Source organism: Mixophyes fleayi, chromosome 5 (genome assembly GCF_038048845.1).
Source record: "Mixophyes fleayi isolate aMixFle1 chromosome 5, aMixFle1.hap1, whole genome shotgun sequence".
NCBI classification, from domain to species: domain Eukaryota; kingdom Metazoa; phylum Chordata; class Amphibia; order Anura; family Limnodynastidae; genus Mixophyes; species Mixophyes fleayi.
In genome coordinates, this window is record NC_134406.1 from 557,995 (window position 1) to 584,773 (window position 26,779).

At 42.5% G+C, this 26,779-nt stretch overlaps 1 protein-coding gene across 3 annotated transcripts in view; it reads right to left on the reverse strand.

The window, feature by feature from the left end:
• The window catches only part of WDR97 (WD repeat domain 97), a 129,058-nt gene that overhangs the window by 23,044 nt on the left and 79,235 nt on the right, over positions 1 to 26,779 (reverse strand). For 2 of the 3 annotated variants that reach the window (XM_075211486.1, XM_075211485.1), the window contains 7 exons: positions 19,778 to 19,847; positions 19,552 to 19,707; positions 16,386 to 16,544; positions 14,254 to 14,370; positions 13,248 to 13,481; positions 6,367 to 6,414; positions 3,425 to 3,637 (listed from right to left, as the gene is read on the reverse strand). In XM_075211486.1, the coding sequence (XP_075067587.1) occupies positions 3,425 to 3,637; positions 6,367 to 6,414; positions 13,248 to 13,481; positions 14,254 to 14,370; positions 16,386 to 16,544; positions 19,552 to 19,707; positions 19,778 to 19,847 (997 nt within the window). The remainder of the gene's footprint in view (positions 1 to 3,424; positions 3,638 to 6,366; positions 6,415 to 13,247; positions 13,482 to 14,253; positions 14,371 to 16,385; positions 16,545 to 19,551; positions 19,708 to 19,777; positions 19,848 to 26,779) is intronic. The other variant, XM_075211487.1, reaches the window with a different exon arrangement.

A 26,779-nucleotide genomic window follows, 5' to 3' on the forward strand; every position in this document is an offset into this window, starting at 1 on the left:
GGGAGAAGGCTAATTAGTATCCACTGTTCTAACAAGACTACTCCAGATGTTTGGTCTACAATCTGGCAGGGGAGGTTCTGTGGAAGTACAGCTCATCTTCACTCCCCTCTCCAACCCCCCTAGTCCATGACTCACCAATGTTTAACAAGGAAAGGCCCAGGGGTCTGCCAAGGGAGGGGAGAGCAGTGTGGAAATTTGACCCTAGATATAAGGAGCCACTCCACGGGAGGAGGTGATGTTCATTTTGGGATTTGATTCATGGAAGGTGCAGTGTAGCTGGTTTTGAGTTTTCGTTCTCTACCAATGGACTACAGCTGCAGCTAAGAGATGAACTCCATGGTCTTTAAGTCAGGACATCCAGGTGACTAACTCCTTAAGATAGTGGGGTAAGGGACAGATGATGTTGTAAACCTGCCTGGCATTTATTTACTGTGTGTACATAATAATCAAGTGCTTTTTTTTATTTCAATAAATGTATTGCTTTACTTTCTAACTGCATTTGCCTGAGTGACTAATAAGAATCTTAGAAGGTACTGGGTAGGCTTCCCTGGTCTAGGAAGTCACCCGTGGGTGGCCAGCTAAAGTGAAGTGGGTAGAATTGGGCCAGAAAACCCAGTATCTTCACATTTTTGGTGGTAAGCAGTGGGGTTACTCAGTCCCAGGTCCTCTCTGGGTAGAGCTGCAGGGGAACGGTATCGTGATACATTCCAGGACTCTGCAAAGCAGTTAGCACTAGAAACCAGTTACCACATTATCCTGAACTTACTCCTAAAGGCTTTAAGGTAGAAAGTGTCACGAAACCGTTGTGGGCTTTAGCCGAGGTAAGATGCCGCCTAAGTGCCAATTTGATAAGGGGAGACACACCCCGCCAGTGGAGAGCGGAAGATGGAACCGTGTCTCAAGGAGGGGAATTCACAGTGAGGTGATCCGTGAAAGTAAAATGGGTGTGAGCTCTGGAAATGGGAGCAGATCACCGCCCAGTGTTGAAAAAGGTTCCAAAAGAAGGGATGAAACAGTTCAGTGCACCCAGGGGAAGGGGTTTCTGGGATGAAGGTACTGGGTAGGCTTCCCTGGCCTAGGAAGGCACCTGTGGGTACCCAGCCAAAGTGAAGTGGGTAGAATTGGGCCAAAAAACCTGGTATCCTCACAAGCTCCGACATTTCACACAGCGCTGTACACTGAGGGGTTCATGATACAAATAACATACATTGACATGAAACAGAAGATAACGATGACCCGGCCAATCTAAGCAGTGTGGGGAACACTTCATACAGCATGTAGCGTAATAACAATTGTAGCTACTGGTCTGCGACTGTTAAACGATAAATAATTAATGATTAAACTGTCACAAACAGAAATCAAACCGGCTTCATATGGGGAAGAAATTCGGCAGCAAATATACGGACGATATTGATAATAATTCAGTCTTGAGACTCATCCGGGACGTCAGAATCCAACCTTGTACAATCTATAAAATCAATTTTATTTGCTGGCAATTTCTCATTTACTAACATAAATAACAGTGATCTTTCTGCAGCGCTTTGGCACTGAACAGGGTGATCTGGGTTGTGGAGTCGGCAACAGATTTAACCTACTCTGCCAATCTGATTTATAATTTAAATACTGTTGTACCCTTGGGATGTAATGACATTTACGATGTTCTCATGGTCACACAAGGTCTCCAGCTGGCTGGCTGGTAAATGTTTCTAACCTAATGCTATTATTTGGTTCAGTAATGTGTGCACCCTATGTGGTTTTTATTAAACACATTTTTTTAATACACTTGATATTTTTGGGAAGTGTTTCTCCTTTTCTTAATCAGAGGCCTCCTTATTCATACTATATTATGAATATGAGAAGAAGGATGGACGGGTATCTGGAATGATTTTTGCAGGTAAGCAGCAAGTATCTACTAAGCACTAAGATATAACTATTTTCTAGAGATGTACTATAGATACAGGATCAGTGTACAAGCTACCTAAATGCCCCTAGAAACACAGAAACATAGACATTGACAGCAGATAAGAACCGCTTGGCCCATCTAGTATGCCCATTGTTTAATTAACCTATGGTAACCTCAAACCCTATTTGGTCCTTTAATCTTTGTAAAAATATCCGTATGTCTATTCCAAGTATGTTTAAATTGAACTACTGTATTACCCTCTACCACCTCTGATGGGATGCTATTCCACTTATCCACTACCCTTTCGGTGAAGTAGTTTTTCCTTATATTTCCTCTGAACCTCCTCCCCCCCCAGTACATGTCCTCGTGTTCTAATACTTCTCTTCCCCCCCAGTGTCAGTACATGTCCTCGTGTTCTAATACTTCTCTTCCTCTGAAGAATGTTTCCCTCCTGCACCTTGTTATAACCCTGGATATATTTGAAAGTTTCTATCATGTCCCCCGTTCCCTTCTCTGCTCCAAACTATACATAATAAGATCTTTGAGTCTTTCCAGGTAAGTTTTGTGCTGATGACCATGCACCATTTTAGTTGCCCTTCTTTGTACAGTCTGTAATGTATTTATATCCTTCTGGAGATATTACCACCAGAACTGAACACAGTATTCTAGATGAGGCCGTACAATGACCTACACAGTGGTATTATTACTTCTTTCTGCTACTGATTCCTCTCCCTATACAACCAAGCATCTGACTTGCCTTCCTCATTGCCTCGTTACATTGCTTACCTGGTAGTTTCCATTATAGTGCCATTAATACTATCTTTAGCCTTTGCGCTTTTGAGACTTAAGTGCATAATTTAGCATTTTTTGGCATTAAACTGTAGCTGCCACTTTAGTGACCATTCCTCTAGTCTACCTAGATCATTAATCATTTGTTTGTACCCCTCCTGGTGTGTCTACCCTGTTACATATCTTTGTGTCATCTGCAGTAAGGCATACTATCCCTTCAACACCATGTGCAATGTTTCCAATAAATATATTAAAAAGCACTGGTCCAAGTACAGATCCTTGGGGTTCTCCTGTGGTAACCTTTCCCTCCTGTGAATGTTCTCCATTTACTGTAACTCTCTGGTTTCTGTCCTGCAAACAAGATCGTATCCATTCAACAATCTTTGAATCCAATCTCAAGCTTTCCAGTTTATTTAACAGTCTGTGATGTGGGACAGTGTCAAAAGCTTTACTGATATCTAGATAAGCTACATCTACTGCCTCCTTGATCTATTACTTTAGTCACCCAGTCAAAAAAGTCAATAAGATTTGTTTGACAGTAAATCCGTGCTGTTAGGGATCCTGTAAGTTTCTGGATTTGAGATATTTCCTTTAAGAGTGTTACCATCAATTTCTCTACTACTGATGCAAGGTTCACTGGTCTGTAGTGAGCCTCACGTAGCATGTACACATACACATCTGTACGTAGTTAGCAGCATTACACTCAATCAGATTTTTTACCTGTCAGCTCACCTGGACATTTGCTAGAATGTCGGGGAACCAACTCATCTCTTGGAACTGCAGTATGAATGGAGGGGGCTCCTGAACCTCTGGGGGCTCTACCTGCTGCTCCGCTTTGTGCAGCTCTGGAGAAGGAGCAGAGGATTTTTCTGAAAGGTTTGGAACAGGAGATAAGGGGTCCTCTATCGAGGGAGGCTGCACGGAGACTGAGGACTGGCGGGGAATCTAATAACAAAAGTTCATTAGATGTTAATTATATGATAGCTGAATGCAGCAATGTGATTTGGCTTCATTAAATTAATTATAATTTTGTAGTGATTCACATTCACTTACTACACTAGATAAAACAGTGTTTACCAAATTTGTTTGTTATCACATTTTATTTTCTTACAGGTATTGGAGGTATAGTGTCCTATGTCTGTATAGAGTGTAATAGAATTGCATTATGATCATGTCCAGTGGTCAGGTCATGTTGGGGGTATAGTGTCCTATGTCTGTATATAGTGTAATAGAATTGTATTATGATCATGTCCAATGGTCAGGTCATGTTGGGGGTGTAGTGTCCTATGTCTGTATAGAGTGTAATAGAATTGCATTATGATCATGTCCAGGGGTCAGGTCATGTTGGGGATGTAGTGTCCTATGTCTGTATACAGTGTAATAGAATTGTATTATGGTCATGTCCAGTGGTCAGGTCATGTTGGAGGTGTAGTGTCCTATGTCTGTATAGAGTGTAATAGAATTGTATTATGATCATGTCCAGGGGTCAGGTCATGTTGGAGGTGTAGTGTCCTATGTCTGTATAGTGTGTAATAGAATTGTATTATGATCATGTCCAGTGGTCAGTTCATGTTGGAGGTGTAGTGTCCTATGTCTGTATAGAGTGGAATAGAATTGTATAATGATCATGTCCAGTGGTCAGGTCATGTTGGGGGTGTAGTGTCCTATGTCTGTATAGAAGGTAATAGAATTGTATAATGATCATGTCCAGTGGTCAGGTCATGTTGAGGGGTGTAGTGTCCTATGTCTGTATAGAGTGTAATAGAATTGTATAATGATCATGTCCAGTGGTCAGGTCATGTTGAGGGGTGTAGTGTCCTATGTCTGTATAGAGTGTAATAGAATTGTATTATGATCATGTCCAGTGGTCAGTTCATGTTGGAGGTGTAGTGTCCTATGTCTGTATAGAGTGTAATAGAATTGTATAATGATCATGACCAGTGGTCAGGTCATGTTGAGGGGTGTAGTGTCCTATGTCTGTATAGAGTGTAATAGAATTGTATAATGATCATGTCCAGTGGTCAGGTCATGTTGAGGGGTGTAGTGTCCTATGTCTGTATAGAGTGTAATAGAATTGTATAATGATCATGTCCAGTGGTCAGGTCATGTTGGAGGTGTAGTGTCCTATGTCTATATAGAGTGGAATAGAATTGTATTATGATCATGTCCAGTGGTCAGGTCATGTTGGGGATGTAGTGTCCTATGTCTGTATAGAGTGTAATAGAATTGTATAATGATCATGACCAGTGGTCAGGTCATGTTGAGGGGTGTAGTGTCCTATGTCTGTATAGAGTGTAATAGAATTGTATTATGGTCATGTCCAGTGGTCAGGTCATGTTGAGGGGTGTAGTGTCCTATGTCTGTATAGAGTGTAATAGAATTGTATAATGATCATGTCCAGTGGTCAGGTCATGTTGAGGGGTGTAGTGTCCTATGTCTGTATAGAGTGTAATAGAATTGTATAATGATCATGTCCAGTGGTCAGGTCATGTTGGAGGTGTAGTGTGCTATGTCTATATAGAGTGGAATAGAATTGTATTATGATCATGTCCAGTGGTCAGGTCATGTTGGGGATGTAGTGTCCTATGTCTGTATAGAGTGTAATAGAATTGTATAATGATCATGTCCAGCGGTCAGGTCATGTTGGAGGTGTAGTGTCCTATGTCTGTATAGAGTGTAATAGAATTGTATAATGATCATGTCCAGTGGTCAGGTCATGTTGGAGGTGTAGTGTCCTATGTCTGTATAGAGTGGAATAGAATTGTATTATGATCATGTCCAGCGGTCAGGTCATGTTGAGGGGTGTAGTGTCCTATGTCTGTATAGAGTGGAATAGAATTGTATTATGATCATGTCCAGCGGTCAGGTCATGTTGGAGGTGTAGTGTCCTATGTCTGTATAGAGTGGAATAGAATTGTATTATGATCATATCCAGTGGTCAGGTCATGTTGGAGGTGTAGTGTCCTATGTCTGTATAGAGTGTAATAGAATTGTATTATGATCATGTCCAGCGGTCAGGTCATGTTGGAGGTGTAGTGTCCTATGTCTGTATAGAGTGTAATAGAATTGTATTATGATCATGTCCAGCGGTCAGGTCATGTTGAGGGGTGTAGTGTCCTATGTCTGTATAGAATGGAATAGAATTGTATTATGATCATGTCCAGTGGTCAGGTCATGTTGGAGGTGTAGTGTCCTATGTCTGTATAGAATGGAATAGAATTGTATTATGATCATGTCCAGTGGTCAGGTCATGTTGGGGGTGTAGTGTCCTATGTCTGTATAGAGTGGAATAGAATTGAATTATGATCATGTCCAGTGGTCAGGTCATGTTGGAGGTGTAGTGTCCTATGTCTGTATAGAGTGGAATAGAATTGTATTATGATCATGTCCAGCGGTCAGGTCATGTTGGGTTTTCATGCTCTGTCTTGATAAACTTGTTCTTCATGTTTACTTTTCAATTACAGATACATAAATGCAAAGAACAGAAACTCTACCATATATTTACCAAAGTATAATATTCTTATATTAAGGAGTTATTTCTACACTTAAGCTTCACAATATTCAGGCCATTCTGCTGATACAATGATATAATATATTTTGCTTGAGAAGTGTGGATAAATATTATTGAAGCATGTTACCAACCAGGGTGCAGGTGAGATGTCTGATTTTCTTACCTTAGTTTGGAGTGGTCGATGTCTAGGAATCCGAGATATAATTGTCCTCTATAGGAAATAGACATTTATTTGTTAGGGTACAGCTATGTAAACCAAGCATTCTATAGAAAAACACAGAGTTTGTTATCTGATGCATTAACAACATAGATCTGGGGATCTAAATTAAAGGGCAGTATGAATGTGTCCGCGGGGCGGAGCTTAAGCCACGGGTCATCCACTCGTCGGACGATGAAGAGTGCAGCAATACAGCACATACCAGTGATTAATCACTCCTGGCAGGGTGGAGTTGTGGGAAGGGGGGTGAAGGTCACAGCTCCTACCTAAAGCAGAGCCAGGGGCTATATGAATCTTGAACCAGCTTCGATCATCCTCTTTGACCCCTGCTCTACACTTACCTGGGATCTTCAGGGTACTTCCAGCATGTTTTCCTGGGCACTCTGCAATATTCTACAGCCAGGTATGTCTTCCCAGTGCTAACCCTGCATTTTACATACTTTCTATACTGCAGCATTATTTACTCTATACTATCAATACTCTACCTGCATTTTATATAATCTGCCAGCATTTTCTATGCTGTCTATACAGCGCCTGCAGAGGCGGGCGGGCCGGGGGGGGCAGGGGGGCCCCCCGGGCCGCTCGGTCAGGCTGCTAGGCCGACCGGCCGCAAAAGACAATTCTTTCCCCCGCATCAGCGCACAGGCGGCCGCATCACATGACAGGGGATGCAACCGCCTGTGTGCCCCCCGGCCACGCCTCTCCCAGCCCGCGTCTGAGCACCTGTATGTTACACACAGTGCTGGAAGTGGGGCGGTATGTGCCGTTATGATATACTGCTCTATATAGCAGGTGCTTCACTTGTAGTGCGTGGGAGAACACACTGCAGCAGTTCAGTGAACAGGTCTGTTTATTTCAGGGGGGGGGGGCGGGTGCCTTGGATTCCCAGTGTAAAGTAATCTCTTGCTGCAGCTGGTCTAATAACCTAATTCTTCCTGAGCAACATCAGTGTGAGGGGTTAGGAGTAGCGATATCTGTTTGGGATGTTAGCTCATGTGTTCTACAGTGTAATCTGTATAGGAGTCTCTGCAAATTTTTATGGGTTATTTACATTCACTGCAGGCTGACTTTGTTATCTGATATTTTCCAGCCTGTGAGTGTATGAGATGCTTGCAGACAGGACCGTAACGAGAGCAGTGCGGGAGCAAAGCTAAGGTGGCGCGGCGCAACAACCGCCTGCTATATGCCAATTCACCACCAAACCATAATGCGGTGTATGTGACGGGGCAGTGCTTCAGGGTTGTATTGGCAGAGAGCTGGCACAGTGCAAAAATTACGTTCGGATGCTGTCAGAATAGAGGAGACAAGAGGAGCCAGCACGGAAGTGTAGAATGGTGTCCCCTTGATGCAGAACCTATGAAGAGGGCGAGGAGTAGAGCATGTCACTCACCGGACCAGAGATCCAGCACAGGTAAGTGCTCTCTTTCGACAGCGCTCCCCGGCATTGGTGACAGCAAATTTGTACAGCTTCTCTGTCAGCTGATAAGTGGCCAAGACAATGAGACAATCAGGGCTGTCGTCCAGACGTTTGAATTTGGCATATGGTGAGCCAAATGGCGCTAGCCACTTTGTTAAGCCACGCGCCCTACACTGGTCAGATCAGATCAGACCAGTACAGGAAGCTGAAGAGAGAAGATGGCTTCCAGAGGAGTCGGAAAGACAGAAAAAAGACACAGGAGTGTGAACAAAGAAGAAGAAAGACACCGGAAGAAGAGAGAGAGCCCTCTGCAAGTAACAGAAGGAAGCTGACGCGGATGGAAGAAAACGGAGTTTCTGCAATCAAGAGAAGCGCCGAATGGGAAAAGTGGCGCCACCGGCTGGAAGGACTGGAGAAGACAAAATCGTGGGAATAAGGTCTGTTTTCTGCACGGACCAGGTAAGTATGGTTCCCATGCTCTACTTCAATAATCACTGTCACCTATGTTGGGCACAAGGCCCCTGCAGCATTAGTGGGCACAAAGCCCGTGGAAACAGAGTTATGTTCATTTTATCGCTTACCAATAAACATTGTCCAATGCGATTATTGTGGTTCCAACGCACAAAGATATAATACAATAAAGCAGGAAAATATAAAAACCAAATACATTACATTTTTGCTAGTGCTTCACCTGGGCCCAGGTCCATGTAGTTTGCAGTCAGGAAGGTAGAGAACAATGGTCCAGAGAAGCTTGCTTATATGCAGTTTCAGTTTACAAAAAACACTGATGATGTCACTATGTAACACTAACAAAGGTCTTCCTTGGTCCAGGGTTCAAGTCAGTCCAGTATAATGCAAATCATAGGTCAGTTCATAGGATTCCTCTGATAAGGTGTGGCCAGCTCACTCCAACAGCTGAGCACATGTTGTGCCAAAGGGAACTGACCTAATCCAGTTTTTAGCAACCTATCTGCATTCCAAACACAATATCATTTTAAGCATTAATGCTTTATCTTCCATAACTAGCGATCGCAGGAAGTGATCACTTCGCGGATAGTAGCAGATTCCTGATAGCAATGAACAGATCAAAATGACACTAAACATGATACATCTCCTATATCCGGAGCCTTAGATACCTTTAATATAATATAATTTATGTATAAATAATCTCTAATACATTTTACTAATAAATAAATGTGGATTGAAACCTTAATAAACGTGTATTATTTACAAGTGAAAGTGCAAATGTAAATGTGTGCTATTAATCTGTGCGATTGCATCATAACACATAGCGTATCAATCGCAATCACTCGGTAAAGCAATATTGAGTAACCTAATTTACTTCATCCAATTATTTAACTGTCACACCAGTTAGGATATTGTAGGACTCATTTGTTCATCTATCTGGGTCACATTGCATATTCAGGCAACCTGTGGTCACACCCTGCTTAGGGGCAAAGTAGTTTCAGGCTTAGAAGCCTGAGGGAATTGGCGCAGGAACGAAAATTTTCATGGGGGGCGCAAAAGGCCAAGGATTACAATAGGGTTTGGAGTCCCTTTTTCTTGCGTTTGGTATCTCATTTTACGACAATTGTAACAGGATTGGGAGTCTTTGTATATCTACAGTCACTATGTTAATTTTTGTCAGTGATTCAGGGGTTGGCCAAAAATGTATTCATACATCATTAAATAAATATTATTATTAATATTAATTACCAATTAGTACAATAGCTGATAGAAAGATAGATAACTCAATTGTTCATCTAAAAAAATTATATTTTTCATAGTTATTAACTTTTTTATTCAGATTTCGTTGACAGCCTAATCTCATTTGATTGGAAGTATTTTTAAATTTATAGTCACTGCCTCACTGGTTATGGTCTGTGCTATACATTTAAATTGCTCAATTTAAATTGCTTTAAATTATCTCATGTTTGTTACTGGCCGCACTTTACGAAATTCAGGGTAAAAGTGAATAGTTGTTCATCATCAATACAGGTTTTGATTAAATGTTAATGAATGCGACACTTAGAGTTTTTTAAATAAACAAAACAATCAATCTGTATTAAATCTATACTAAGGCAATTTATATTTAAGAACATTTGTTAGTTATACTAAGACAATCTATCATTTAAAAATGTTTCACAATCTTAGTACAGATCCCATGACTTCAGAAAGTAGCATGAAGGCTTTTGTGTAGTTCAAGGGAGAGCAAAACACAGTCCTTGCCCACTCAACAGAAATCATGAGGGGGAAGGGAACTGCCCCCTCTGCCCCCTGGTTCCTACACCTCTGTCTGAGGGACACAGTTATACAGGAATAGCCTGTGGCCTATGTTACTTCAGGCACTAGGGCTGTAGAGACAAACTTAGACTTGGCTTGTCACCGGTAGGAGGCTAGCCCTGTTATTGTGAGAATATTCCCGGTCGGCTCTCATTTGCCCGTTTAAATCCCTGGGGGTAAATGTATCAATCTCCGGTTTTGTCAACTCGCAGGAGTTCGGCGAGATGACAGCTTAAATTTAAAGCGGCGCTGCCTTGTAAAGGGAAACTTCCCTTTACAAGGCAGCGCCGCTTTAAATTTTAGCTGTCATCTCACCGAACTCCCGTGAGTTGACAAAACCGGAGATTGATACATTTACCCCCTGGTGTCCATTAAGTGGTAGTCTCCTATAGACCTGTGAGAACAACTTTATTGTGTACACCCCCTCACAGTCAAGCCCCCATTAAAGGCTTTTGGCATCTGGTATTGTCTGTTGTTCTGTGGATTGGCTTATTGGAACGGTGAGAATTGTAGAAAGGGTAGTACGCTAATTCTAACGCTAGAAGTTAGTGTTGCACAGCATACCAGTCCGGCAGAACATTGTTAGGACCAGGGCGTGCAGTTGTTGTTATGGCTAGCACTAGTGTGGGTGCTATATACTAGCTTGGTAGACAGCTCTGTGGGTGGGCTGTTGTGTGTCGCATTATCTAGACGCCATTCCTGGAGTCACAGACAACCATCAAAAGGAGACAGTGACTACCCAAAGAGTATCCTTGTTCAGTTTTGTCTTTCTCTTGATGGGATCCTCACCAGTAAATCGGTGAGTAAGATATTTGAGCGGGATACTTCTCTGTCGTGAATATATGCAGCCCTGAACCCGGGCCCTGACTAGAATGGAGGTGTTGTAATTGGAGTGCGGGGTCTCTGCTTCTTCCCATCACCTTGGTAAATAAATTCATGCATGGATGAGAAGAGGCAGCTAGAGGGTACAATAGGGGGGCTGGAGAGGACTGGTTCTGGACAGGATGGGGAATGGAAAGAGTGTGGGGGCTGGAGAGACTAGAGGAAGATTTAAGGGTTGGAGAGAAGGTGGATTTCCTTTGGAGTACATAAATATATGATTCATAATTACTATAGAAACATAAGTAACATAAAAAAATCAGTAATGTATTCATTAGCAATAATAATCTCTATTAAATGTGGAGGAAATTGTAAGCCATAATTTGATTTCAGGGTGGTGGGCGAAATAGGCCTTTGTATTAAACGGGAATGCTAATAATTTAATGCTGGGGCTGGTTGGGGTAAAAGAGGTCTAACCATTAAACATGGGTTCTATTAATTTAATTTAATGCTTGGACTATATGGGATAGATATATTTATTAAATGTAAATGCTATTCATTAAATTCTGGAACTGATTGGGTGGAAGGAGGTCTGTTTATTAAACAAAAAGCTCCTGATTTAATGTCTGGCTGTTTGGGAGGAATTGTTCCCTCACTGCTCATCTTCCCAGGAGGTGAATAGTAACTATTTTTTTCCAACCTGTGACCCAACATTCCAGAATATGGGCAAGCAGCATATTATAATTATTATTATTATCATTTATTTGTTAGGCGCCACAAGGTTTCCGCAGCGCCGTACACAGTACAAACAGTAGACTATACAGGGTGAAACAGTACAGAAGAATAAACAAAAATACCAATACTTCAGAAACTCCAGGCAGGCTGCTGCAATAAGCACGGAGCAGAAGAACAGGTGAGGAGACACCAGCAGCACCAGGTAGGAGGGAGCAGCCCCTTGTTCTTGTAAAGGCCTATGGCACGTCCCCACGCCCCCAGTGATGTGTTACCGCTGAGAGGTAGCATCTACTCCCACGTGGGGGAAAGGGGGAGCCCAGTGTTCTGTTTTACCCAGGCACTAAATGTCTAGTAATGGCTCAAATAAACTTGGTCAATACGCATGTACATGATTTCCCCTTATACAAAAGTGTTCAGTCAGCCCAGGGGAGGTAATTACTATAAGCTCAGACATTCTTTTCAGGAAACTAACACAACATATGCAGATCACAGCCACGCATTCCCTCTGATCATTTATGTACTTTCCTACTGAATAGACTGTCTAATTAAGGTATTGCAAAAACAAGTAAACTACTAGGTGTAAATTAGGGAAGCCACATGTTAGGCAGAGAACTTTTTAGACCCATACAAAATATCAAAAATTATAACTTAGCCTTCATATTTAAAATTTGGGGAAATCAGTGGGCCACTCTGTACTTAGGGGCAAAAATCGCACAGATAAATAACAACTGTACAGGAAAACCACAGTAGTCACATATCTTTCGGAATGATATTTATTTATTTATTTTGTAATTCCATCATATTTGATCTGTAAATGTGCAGGAGACTATGACTGGTTTATTGAAATGGGAATTATGTCTCTGGAATATGTCTGAGAAAAGATATGGAAGATAAAAACTTTTGAACGATTTTTGGACAAACTATAAATGACACCCAGGGGACATTTCCTCCCCCCCACATTAGCATATACACTGGCGATCTGAATGCCTCCCCAGTGAATCCGCTTAAATATCTTGTGCATGAGAAGCAGATTGTCAGCTTCTGGGGCTCAAACTAATTAAAGGACTGTCCAATTAATTTTGCCTTGTCCCAGATATAAAGATTATGATACGTGAGTTTTATTAGCTGTAAATTCATCCTATTTGTTTTGGTAACTGTTCAGCATTCATTTTTTGCATATTATATGTTCTATGTTGTATGTAATTTAATATCTGTTTTATTGTATCCAAATGCCCTGTACCTTTGGATTTAAATCTAAAATTTAATAAGCTTTGTCTTTGATACTCCAAATCCACTACAGTTATGGGTATACAGGAGCAGAGAGTGAGTAAGGCAGTAAGAAAAGCAGAAGTGAGAGAAGGGGGTACCTGGGATGAAGATAGGGGGCACAAGGGGAGAGAGAACAGACAAATGAAACATGTAAAACATAAGGAAGAGGTAACTTTACACTATCAGAAACCCTAAAGCTTTGGGGGCTGCCCATTAGTGAATAGCCCCAGGCCCCTGGCGATTTCACTTCAAATTTCAAATACGCATATTGTGATCATAAGTGAAACTACTGTTTGTGTATTACCTGTGGTACTGAGGCACTTGTTGTCTTGTGGCTCAGGGGGGGAAGTGAGAGACGAGGAGGAGAACCTTTATCTGACGTAGCAGGAGATTTTATGGGTGAAATCTTCAGAAGGATGGCTGGTATTTCATTTAATTCCTCACTCTCGTCAGTGGCCTTTTCTACCTTCTCTGTAATCACTTCCTTCTTTTTTTCCACATTGGGAATATTCTGAAATGGCAGCAATTCTTCTGTAATCTAAAGACAAAAGTGAAGAATCCGTCACTCTATTGTCAGAGGACGCAGCTGGAATTTACCCACAGAAATAGCTCACGCTCCTGTTACTGATAACATTGTATCACACGGTTTGCTGATTTCCTATCTTGTTACACAGATGTTGCATAGTCCTAGAGTTTATAGACTTTCCAAATCACAGGGCCAATTAAAATGTGCATGGTTCAGATGACGTAATATGGAGCACAGAATGTAACCACAGAGCTAAAATCTTCAGTGGTAAAATAACAGTGGATTAGGTTGGTCTGAAGCTGTAACAAGTTAGACATATTTTTAGCCTGGTGCAGCATTACAAATTGCACATAAGTTGCTGGCATAAGAATATACAAATGTGCAGAAGACGGACCTGACTTTTGGCATTTCGTCCACATACAAAGGCGTATACAACACAGTGCATTTCTACAAACGAAACATCAAATAAGATGTAGAAATGACAAACAAATATTTTGGCCAATAGTTCACTGAGTTGTTTGTGATAGATGAGTATAGCTGGTAATAATGTGCCAAATAATATTATTGTGTAATAAGGGTAGAGTATAACTTGTTATAAAGTCAAAGGGGTAAGTAGAACTGGTTATAATATATGAGTAGCAAGTACCACAACCCAGTGAGTAATAAAGTATAATCATCTGGAAAATGCAACTTATTTCTCCCATATTTCTTTTCCAGACCCTTTTCTGTTACCTGCACTAACACCAAGTCTTGAACTGTGTATTTGGTCATGTACGGTACTCACCAGAGAATACAATTTATTTGGCTTTTTCAATGGTCGAATATTCTCTAAAATTTCCATAGGCCAAAGCAGCTGGAGAAGAGCAGAGTTTGGAACAGCCCCAACAGATGATAAGGAAGTCTAAGAGCCATAGAACAAAAACAACATCAACAACATGTATACATTTTCTGATACAGTATGCCATACTGCACTTAGCTGCCCAATGTCATACACACCTATAAACCGCAGACCAACTATATACCTATCTACTCCACACTACCCACCCCACCCACAAATCTCCACCACCCTACCGACCATTTACCTATCTGCACCACCAACCATTTACCTATCTCCACCACCAGCCATATACAGATATACACCTTACACCTCACCAACAATGTACAGATCTCCACCACCTTACCCTACAACCATATAATAGCCTCCGCCACACTACCCACTACTCCCACATACCAATCTCCACAACCCTACCCTACCGACCATTTCCCAACCTCCATCACCAACTATATACACATCTCCACCACCCTACCCCTCACTAACCCCTCTCTACTCCTAGCTCCTTTGTTAGACCCATGTGGAATAGCACAAACTTTCCCCAGGTATTATCCCTAAGTCCTTCTACTCTTGGATGCAAGTAAGAATCTGATATGTTAAGGCAAATCGAAGTCAGCAAGCCAAAGGTCAGATACAGCGGGAGCAATCGGGCCGAAGGGAGTTCCACGAGCAGAAATAGAAGAGGTAGTCAGGGCGGTACACAGGAGGTCAGTCAGAGAGCAGGGTATCAGGCTGGAACATAGGAAGACCTGGATACTCTGGCGCCTCCCTAGTGTGTTTGGGGCAGCTTTAAATAGTGAAGCCCATTCCCTCATTGGTGGCAGTGGAACTGGCAGCCCACACAACTGACCGCCGTCAGGAAGTGCAGAGAACCGTCCCGTTGCTTGGAAACAGAGATACGAGTGGACACACATGCGCAGGGCAATGAAAGACCCTGGAGGAAGAAGCCAGCGTCCCGCTGCCTAGCAATGGGACGCGCTGTCGGCAAAGGAAGGCGTCCGTCCCTGGCACTGATGGTGAGTGCGGGGACGGTGCTTGACACTATGGACGTGGAGGGACATGCTAAATGTTGCTGTTCCCTGTAGCTGTGGTGACTACAACAAGGAGGAGATGCTTCACTGAGTACCCCTTAACAACCATTTGTTATGGTATGGTATCTTATCTATCCTTTATGAGGTACCTATTTACAGAGGCAACTGCGAAGTGGAACACAAAGTGTGCATGTTAACTTATTGCCCCATACACACTATTTGTGTATATGTAGCCTTGTTCTGGCCAGGACAATTACTGTTTCTGGGCCTGATTCATTAAGGAAAGTAGAGCAAAACAAAGGAGTAACTTTGCACTTTGCAAAACCATGTTGCATTGGAGGAGGATGTAAATTTAAAATGTGGGGACAGGTTTATAGTTGGGGTAGGACATGTCCTAGATCAACTTTATATTTCAGTGTAAAAATAATGTTCTCAAGTATTTGTGTGCTACATGAAAAAACAGCAAAATAATAAAGTAATGTGCACCCCTTGTATTGTAACATGGTTTGTCCTCTTTTTTTGCCTTACTTTCCTAAATGAATCAGGCTCTCTGTCTTTAAGCTTGTCTGTATGCATAATAACTTGTGATCACTCATTATCCGTATGGTATAGCCTTAGGAAAGGTGTAATACTTCATATAATCACTTCTACCACCTACCGTACACACACTTTAAGCGCCAAGGAGATCCAATTTTGTAATCTCCCCAGAGGTCTGCAACCTGCCATCAATGTGTCTGCTCATTATTCCACAGCACAAAGGATGGAGATGAAGAGTAAGAGGAGGATTTACAGTTCACCGTATTTCAAAGATGTGTATTACCCAAAATAAAACGCATCTTAATAGGGTACATTTAATTTATGTTTGCACTTACTTTCATGTGTACCCCCTGATCTGTCTCTCAAAGTGCCACAAGTGTCAATTACATGCAGATGAAAATACTGGCACAAGTTGTGTGCAGTATGACTAATTCTATTTTATGATCAAAATAACCACACACAAAACCAATGCATCCAAGTCTATATCACCCCTTCTTCATTCTCAAAAACAAATACCTGAAGATGTTTGGGCAAGGAATGAATGGAGAGTCCCAACGCTGAATCTGTAAAGAATCCTCTATTGCCATTCAGTGGAACAAGTGGGGTTGTCTCCTGTTGTTTAAAAACCGGTGGGATCAACAGCTCATCTGGATTAAAATAATCCTGTTCTGGTATCTATAAGAGAGTAAAGGAGATTTAGGTTGGAAGCTGATGTACACACATATGTATAACATACTGTCCGCAGCCAGTGTCAGATTGGGGCATGAAGGGTCCACCAGGGGAATGCAATTGTAGGAAGCCATGAAATAATGCTTTGAGGCACTGTTGTAGGTGCTTGGCCAGCCACGACAGGAGATGTGGCCAACCACCAGTGGGTGTGCCCACCACTAGAGGGGTCATATGTGTAACAACTAGGGTGGTAGAAGAATTACAGCCCTGATCACCTCACCTTCTTTCCTTCTAGCACAGCGTCAGGAGTCTTCACAGCAGTCAATCTCACCTAGTGATATCTCTTTCCATATTGTCCATAAACTCCCACTGAATGTCTTGTATCTGCATTTAGTCTTAATGTATGTTCCTTTAATACAAAGTCTCTAACTTTAAGCATATACATTATTGCATATCCTCATCCTGCTTTGTCCTGGTAGCCAGTTCTTATTGCATAATGCTGTCAGCATAACTTGACTACTGTGTTTAGATAGACTTCACACAATCTTTTTTTCAATCTGTTTACCACACCTGGCTCTTCATTTGTATGTTTCCTACCTTCGCTATGCCTCAGATCCACTCACCACCTCACCATCACACATCTTAGCAAAGTAACCTCTACTTCACCCCATACTAAACTGTCCCACTTGGTCCTGCTGTCTCTCCACCGACCCCCCCCCACAATGGCAGGGTCATCTCTACCTTCTGTCTCATGTCTGCCCGTCTTATGCTTAACTTGTATGTCCCTTGTCATGTCTGATGCTGTTTGTTCAGATAATTGCATCCATGCTTTTATTATTCCGCTTCGTGTATGTCAGTTATGTCAGGTACCACGGAATCTGTGGCGTCATAAGAATAAGTGATCATGATGATGAATGATGGCTGCCTGCTAAGCTCCGTTGTAGGGAATATGAAAGGGAGGATGTGACTGGATCACTTATAAATAACTTATGATTTAAATTTAAAGGAAATAGCGCACGGAACTTATTTATATAACTTGCAAATGTACTTATTTTTGATATTGTGTGTATAAAGGTAAACAAGATATCTTTATTTCTGAGACCAGGAGAATAAATGTGTTTGTTTTAACTTTACCCAAACATGGAATGCAAAACTAACAATATTTACACTTATCTGTGATATTCTAAAACTTGCTGTAATTTCCTGCATCTTGTTTTAGACGCAATAAATCTAGTAACACGTCTAATTAAACCTTGCTGTGCCTTCATATGCTGGACCCTCACACATCAAAAGGTCTAATTAATATGAGAATAACATGGGTCCTTTCTTCAGACAGCTGCAGAATACACATTCCCAAAGAAAGTTACAAAACCCCAAACAAGTCATTTCCCTACTCCAAGATACACAAAAGACTTCCTCAACAAAGGCTTATTGTATCAGATATAAATAATGCATTTCCTCTAGCAAAGTAAAAACAGACAAATTTCTTCCCCTGGTGTTTTACGAGCCCGGCAGTATGCCGCATCCTGGCGTGAGGTAGCAGTCGAGCACGTGCATTAGTTTCAATGCACTGTTATATTTGTGGAGGTTGTAGGGACATCCTCCAACTCCAGGGGGAGCTCTCGCATGATTTTATTGTCATTTATACATGTTCCTGGTTGTGATATGACCTATGCTAGTTCCCAGCTAGTAATTAATCAGCAGCCTTCTGAGGCTGATTATCAGCCCTGTCCTCCTCCTTTCTGATTTGCCCATCATAGTATTTAAGGCAGTGAGGACTGGGCCTCACTGCCGGTTATAGTTCCTGTTTCAGTGCTCTAGCCTGCTCTCTGTACCTGGTTGCCTTTGTACCTGTTTATTGTTGCCGACCCTTGCCTGGATATCTGACTACGTTTGACTGCATGTGCCCCTTGATCTATTGCCTGGACTCTTACGCTGCTGTTTTGTCTGTGACCTCTGACCTCGGCTTGTTTACTGGATACGCTATCTGCTGCCGGCCCTTGAACCTTGCTGGATTTCACTCTGCTGTTTGCTCCTATACTCTATCGCTGGGTTCTCCCCAGTCAGTGCACATCTCACGACCCTCTGTTTGTCTGCGGCCAAGTCTGTCCCCACCACTAGGGGCTCCAGTGAACACCAGACTTTCAGAGCAGACTCCGGGTTTTGATACACTGGCTGGAGGGGTTCCTAACACCTGGTCTCAGAAATACAGATATCTCTTTTACCAACATACACACAATATCAAAAATAAGTACATTTGCAATTATATAAATAAACGCCCTGCGCTATTTCCTTTAAATAAGTTATTTATAAGCGATTCAGTCACAGTAGCGCTCACCTTTTCTTCTCCAGACAAGCGTTGTTCCAGATGCCCTAAACAATCTGAAAGAGGATTCATCAGAGAAATTGACTTTACCCCAGTTCTCAGCAGTCTAATTTTTGTATCTTTTGCAGAATATCATTCTGTCACTGATGTTTTTCCTGGAGAGAAGTGGCTTCTTTGTTGGCCTTCTTGACACCAGGCCATCCTCCAAAAGTCTTCACCTCACTGTAATGCAGATGCACTCACACCTGCCTGCTGCCATTCCTGAGCAAGCTCTGCCCTGGTGGTGCCCTGATCCCACAGCTGAATCAACTTTAGGAAACGGTCCTGGCGTTTGCTGGACGTTCTTGGGCACTCTGAAGCCTTCTTCACAACTATAGAAACTCTGTCTTTGAAGTTCTGATCCAATAAATGGTTGATTTAGGTGCAATCTTAATATCCTTGCCTGTGAAGCCCTTTTTGTGCACAGCAATGATGACTGCCCATATTTCCTTGCAGGTAACCGTGGTTAACAGAGAAAGAACAATGATTTCAAGCACCACCCTCCTTATAAAGCTTCCATTCTGGACTATATGCAAATTGCCATCATAAAACCTGAGGCAGCAAACTTTTTGAAAAATAGTATTTGTGTCATTCTGAATTTTTTTTGCCATGACTGTATATCATCTACATGTTATCTGGTTGTCTTACTGTAATGGGTGGTCTCTCTCGGTAGAAGAGATGCAGATATTTCTCCATGGCTTCCCTTTTGGTCTCCTTGTTGCTCTTACGTCTCTTGCATGGTCTCAGCTTCCCATCCTGAATAAGATGCAGTTCCTGGTTTCTGGCACTAAGCAATGAACATTCCTGGAAATGTAAATTTACCAGATTAGGTAAATTTCTCTTATATGAAACAATTCAGGCTATTGGCATCTACCTGTTCTTTGAGTCCATTTCCCCCCATTGCTGAGCCACTCTTCCTGATATGGAAACAGTCCTCAAAACCCCTAAAGTAAAGAGAAAAATAAAAGGTATGAGCTTGTAATGAGGAACACAATATTCTCCAGTATTTTATATTATATTATAATAATGGGCAGCTAAAACAGATGTCTGGTTAGTTGGTGTCATTATCTGCCTGCATTTCTACTATAGCTGTCTTGAAATTCTGCATCTCTTGGCAGCTCCTGTCTTTGAACTATTCTGGATTTGTTAGATGAATATATCCTGCAGTACCTCTAATCCACCAGAGGTGCTGTTACTGTGCTATTGTGTCTTGTTCCTTCTCTCTACCAAGGGTTAACCTGCTTCACTACCTAATCACCTGTACTTGTTGTCTCCTTATTTATACCTGCCTCTCCCAGTTACCTTTGCAGGTCATTGTTTGTATATGTTCCTGTGCCTGACATTGTTGTGCACTTTTGTTTCTCCTGTTCCCTGGGACCTCTACAAGCTGCTGCCGACATCTCTTTGCCTGTTCATCTGCACCAGCCGTGTTCCTTGTTATTTGCCTTCAGCCTCTCTTAGCAATCCTTGTTCAGTATCTGCAATACTCTGTTTGTACCATTCTGCATTTTCTGGATCATATCTGTTCAATTAAATATCATGTGCTTTCACCATATTCTGGGCTCCATAGCTGTCATTGCCAGCTACCAGCATTAAAATGTGACAGTTGGTAACATTTGAGGATAGTTTTGGACAGGTCAGTTCCGACCATGCAGTCAGGAAGCAGCTGATACCGCGTTTCTTTTAGGGTTTAGACTACAGACTAGTGAGCCCAATTATACACTATATTGCATTATAAGCTATGCTATTCTATACACATTTATCTTGTAACTGATCTTTCAATGTCTGCCCTGCAATACATACAAATAAATAAGTCAGGGGAGAACAGATACAATGAGCAATGCAATTGTGATGTCACAACCCTTGTACTTACATTTACGGGTAAAGACATACTGATGATGGCGTCAAATTTATATTTCATCATGATGATTATGGGACGTGGTATTCCTTGAAATGAGCTGACATCTCCTCTTTCCAAGACTTCTCCTGCACTGCAATCTTCCTCTGAAATTCTATCCTGAAAGCAGCTCCTGAAAACTCATCTCTCCAAGGAAGTCTATGCCCATTCACTGTCTCTTATGTTATCTACCTATCTGATTTATCTGTATTGTTCCGCTAAGGCAGAACATTACAGCCCAGTACAATTCCTCAATCAAGTTATTGGAGTTGGGCCATTGATAAAAATATAACTTTTTTGTCACTCCATTGCTTTTTGTTAGATTGTAAGCTCTTGTGAGCAGAACCTCATCTACTGGTCTCTTCCTCTGTATAATAATGTTTTATAATGTGAGTATTTTTCAAACTGTAACTTATACACCATTACCATCATACCTCAACAAATAACTTACAAGAATTAATGATAATCCTTAACTAGTAGACATCACTCAGCATAAAAAGGACCCGACTAATCAAGGAACGTAAAGAGCGACTTTGTGTGTGCAATCCTCAAAATTATTCTGCACAAGCCCAGAACTGGCTCATATGCCACAGAACAAAGCCACGTTTAATTCATCTTGGAGCGCAATGGACAATTACTGCAGCCTACAATTTCAGGCGAGAAGGGGCATTTGGCTGTAGTCAATGTACAGCAAGGGCATGCCAATCGCAAGTGCACGCTACTGTGTCCGACCCAAACTCTGGGCATCTCAGAAGTGCTTATTTTTCAGCCATATCTCTTGCTCCAGTTACAGGGCTAGTCGGAGTGCTGCATACTAATGATGACAGCTGTGTATGCAGCTAAAACAGGTGTATGCAATCAGTAGCAACTGTAAAAATGTATTTTATGTTCAGCAGACATTAACATCCCAATAAATGTATTTATGTATTGTTTTTTGCTGATGTATTTTTTTTACTTTTTAATGTTTTGTCATTAATGACTATATTATTAACAGGTGACATTAATGCATTATCTTTTTTCTCTGTGCCTTGTTTTGAGAATTTATATTCTACATCGGTATTGCACGTATCCTGCAGTGTCTTGTGTAGTAGAGCAGAACAGACCTACAACTGAATTCATCACCACACGCATCCGTTTCTTGTTGAATTCGGGCATGCACAGACCCAAATTACGTGCGTTCTGAAACGCACATAGCCCTCAGTATGCGTATATCCGGAGCCATGGTGGTGCCCCTAGTTGCGCGACTCGCTGTCCCAGGCTGGCTGCATCTCCATGACAACCGGGACACCACTTACGGTTTTTCCCCGGCCGTTGCTAAGGTAACAGCTGGGACGCCAAGCTGTCAAATCACCGCACCTTGTCAAAAGGGGCAGCCGGGCGCCTGCGCAAAAGGAGCCAAATTAATTATCTACCTCCTGATGCTGATTTCCTCTGGCTGTGCCTCCCACTTTTGATTGGTCCTTCCATGCATTTAAGGCAGGGAGGGCTGGGCCTCCCTGACGATTATAGCGTTCAGTTCCTGGCTGCGGACTTGCTCCTGTATATTGTGCTAACTTCTGGATTGATTTTCTGTGTATGACTGTTAGGAACCCCCACAGCCAGCAACACAAAACCCGGAGTCTGCTCAGAAGTCTGGTTTTCGCTGGAGCCCCTAGTGGTGGGGATAGACTTGGCGGCAGACAGCTGAGGGTCATGAATTGTGCACGGACTGGGGAGAACCCAGCGATAGAAGGTGGGAGCAATAGCAGAGTGAGGTCAGGCAAGGTCGAGGCCGGCAGCAGACAAAATATCCAGTACACGAACCGGGGTAAGGGGTCACAGGTAAATCAGCAGCGTAAGAGTCCAGGCAAGAAGGTCAAAAGGGCACAGGCAATCAATCGTAGTCAGTAACAAGGCAAAGGTCGGCAACAGTAGTCAGAATCCAAAAAGTAGTCAGAGAGCAGAGGAACATTGCAGGCTAGTATGCACAAGCAGGAACTATAACCGGCAGGGGAGGATTGCCCCTCCCTGCCTTAAATACTAGCACTGGCCAATGGAAGGAAGGCAGCCCCGGGGATCATAATTAGCCAGCTGGCTTCTTTATTATTTGCGCATGCGCCCGGCTCTCCTGAATGCCGGAGCGCAGCGCAGCAACGGCCGGGACAACCCGGAAGTGAAGTCCATATCGTCGTGCCGACGGCTGGGACGTGAGGGCAGAGAGTTGCGGCGGTGCCCGGAGCCGCGGCGGCTCATGACAATGACCTCTGGCTTGTTTCCTGGACTGTGATATATTGCTGGTTACCCTGACCCTTGCCTGTGACTCGGAGACCTTTCTTTTCCACCTGCCCCTGACCATTTGCCTGAACCTCACCCCTTTGCTTCTGCCCTTGGACCTCGGCTTGCTTCTGACCCAGGGCCGGATTAAGGGAATGGAGGCTCCTGGGCTAAGGGTAACACAACATAATATAATAGCTCTGCTGCTCATCCTGTGCTCCCCCTTCCCCCCTTCCCCGAGCGCTTACCTCCTATTCCTTGTGGTCCAAATCCAGTCTTTCTTCAGTGCAGGCTGCAGCAGGCGTTCAGTCACTTTCTGTAGTGTCTCCGCGGTGCACAGTAAGCTCCTTACTGAGGAGGTCTCGTGAGAGTGAGACTATGATTCATAGTCTCACTCTTGCAAGATCTCCTCAGTAAGGAGATTACTCCACACCACAGAAGCATTACAGTGACAGCAGGCATGGACGCCCCTGGCCCGATGAATAATGCCGGCGGTACAGAGATAAAAATATTTTAAAAAAATCAAATTAATATAGTTTCAAGTGACCCCCAGATGCCCGAGGCCCCTGGCATCTAACCCAGAAAGTCCTCGGGTTAATCCAGCCCGGTTCTGACCACGCTTATTCATTGCCCTCTATACAACGCTTTGTCATTGCCCTCTATATCACGCTGTGGTCTTACTTATAAACTTGTACTATGTTGAGAAGCAATAAAAATGATTTGCAGGCAAGCGCCAGTCAGGAGATACAATAAACAATTTAGAAAAAACAATAAAAAAGTCAGAAAGTTCAAATAATCCTATATTCAAGGAACGAGTAGATCTTCTGATAAAGTCCAAAAAACTTGTTGGTCGTACTTCACGGCCACTTAAGATCAGACTGTCTGAGCATATTCGTAATATTAAGAAAGGCTACGAAAATCATTCTGTGTCCTCCCATTTTAAGTGTATGGTGAATGGTTTGAAGAATTTCTTAGCCATAGATAAGATAGAAGGTAACTGGAGACAGAAAGATTCCTCAATTGCTCTCGCGAAATGCGAGATGAAATGGATCTATAACCTGGGGACTGTAATCCCAGGAGGTTTAAACCAAGATTTTGAACTTAAATGGTTTCTAATCGATGAATAATTTGAATATGCCTGTCTGTTGTAATGTGATATGTCTCTGCATTATTTGGGAAGCTAAGCAGGGGTATCCTGGGTCGCTTTTTTGGATAGGAGACCTTGATGAGTTTTTGTATTTTAAATTGTTTTTATTTTTATTCATATTATTTTCCATGTTTTTTGTATATTGGAATCATCCTGTGTATGTATATTATGTATTTTCTGTATTTTCTGGATATTATTTATATATTTGTTACTTCCGGGATTCTGCTGTTCCTACCCGGTTGCTATTTAAGTGATACACTTTGTATCCCGTGTACATGCCTTGAGAAAGGCTCTTGATGAGCCGAAACGCGTTGGGTGATGGGATACGCGTGACGTCAGACGTTTTGATACTGAACAGCGGGGACTTCTTCCGTTATCGGACTCGGGTATACTTTTGCTGGCAGAACAGTGATCGATTAGTGAGAGTTTCCCGGTATACTACTTAACTTTTGACATGCCTCTAGCCATCCTGAGGACGGTAAGGGTCCATCTATTCCCCATTTTCAGGGTCCGCCTGACGCTGCCGTTTTTGTTTGGTTTTATTGCTATCTGGAATAAATATTTCATGTATGGTTTTACACTATGAAGTCTTCCCTTCTTTTTTGGATCTCTTTATGAATGAGTGGGACTCCATATTAGAGGATCTTTCTGTGGAAGGAGCGACATGCATATTATAAGCTGGATGATATATACTTTTTGGTGAGTGCGTACCCCATAGGGGTTAAGTTTTAACCCTCGTTTTCACGTGGTGATCCAGTCCTGCTATTGAATACACGGAGATTATAAGGGTCTTTTTGTCCCTTTAATTCTTGTTTATATTTGCAGTGTGCACTATGTTTTGTCTTCTTTTTTCTTTTGTATGTTTGATCTACGAGGATCTATGAAGTTTTTTGGACTTTATCAGAAGATCTACTCATTCCTTGAATATAGGATTATTTGAACTTCCTGACAGTTTTTTATTGTTTTTTCTAAATTGTTTATTGTATCTCCTGACTGGCACTTGCCTGCAAATCATTTTTATTGGTTCTGTACTACTGTATAGGTTTTTGGTGTTACCTATTGTTTTGCTGCAAGCTGCCTCTCAGTTTTTTATACCTTTTGCGCCAGGGGACTTAGCCATATTTTATTTTTGTACTATGTTGAGTTTAAGACCTGGGGGCATTTGAGTACCTGTGAGCGCAACAAGCTCTACGGGAAAGGCGGCTGCTAAAGGTGAAAACCTCTACATCCTGTTTTACAAGCTTATGATAATAGCCGTTATCCGTAACAGCGTGTCGTAATGAATCAGGCCCAATGAGAGGATCTCAGAGGAGAGTCTTTCATATAAGGGGCTTATTAACTTGAGAACTGGTCCTGCTACTACAGCATCTCTCTTGTGCTCCTTCCACTATAAATAGAAATCATTTGGCTGATTCTGAAATTTAATAAATAACTCACTGGCTGAGACTTAACTGGGTAATGCCATCTAGTGCCCAACAAGGGCAACTTATATGTGCAGTACTGGCTAGCTGATGTTACTATTATGCCACTAAAGAACTGAGGTCACCTTCGGCCAACTCTCCTCAAAGAAAGAATGAGAAGCACAAATCATGCTATTTTTGTAGCCCATGTATTGAAAATGTCTGGAACATATACAATGAAAACTGCATTTAGGTCTTGCCTTAGAAAGTGGATGACTCTTACTTTTAATATGGGAAATAGGAGGAGATTAGTCATGTCGTCCCCCAGTACAACGTCAGCAGGGTTTGGACCATCTCTCCTACAATGTGTTCAGTTGGCCTTAGCCGAAAGCCCCCAGAGCGTCATGACTGCTATATAAGAAACTAAACAGGCTGATTGTAAAGAGAGGTGACACCCTCTACAGTATCTGAGCCCCAGTCTAAAATGTGACTATTCAAGTGATAAATCCTTAATGATTCAAGAAGCCCAGCCTTAACAGCAGCTACACTGAGAACTCGGGACACATTTCATACTCTGGCTGTGCACCTGAGGCCAGAACATCCCCTTGTCTCTGAAACTGGCTGGTGCTCAACCACGATGGGATACATACACCTTACAGAAATAACCGCAGGGCAGTGTACCCGCTATGAGACCTGTCACCACAGCTCATTACAGACCTTGTGTGACAAATCCTGCATTCCTTAATCCTACATTACTACAACCAATGAAATTTTCTGGGAATGACAAATGAAAAAGCTGCATTAAGATAATAGAATAGAAAATATGCGGCAGAGCGGGCAGAGGAAGGAGAACATGCGGTAGAGCGGGCACAGGAAGGAGAATTTGAGGCAGAGCGGGCAGAGGAAGGAGAACATGAGGTAGAGCGGGCAGAGGAAGGAGAACACGAGGTAGAGCGGGCAGAGGAAGGAGAACACGAGGTAGAGCGGGCAGAGGAAGGAGAACATGAGGTAGAACGGGCAGAGGAAGGAGAACACGAGATAGAGCAGGCAGAGGAAGGAGAACATGAGGTAGAATGGGTAGAGGAAGGAGAACATGAGGTAGAGCAGGCAGAGGAAGGAGAACATGAGGTAGAATAGGCAGAGGAATGAGAACACGAGGTAGAGCGGGCAGAGACAGAA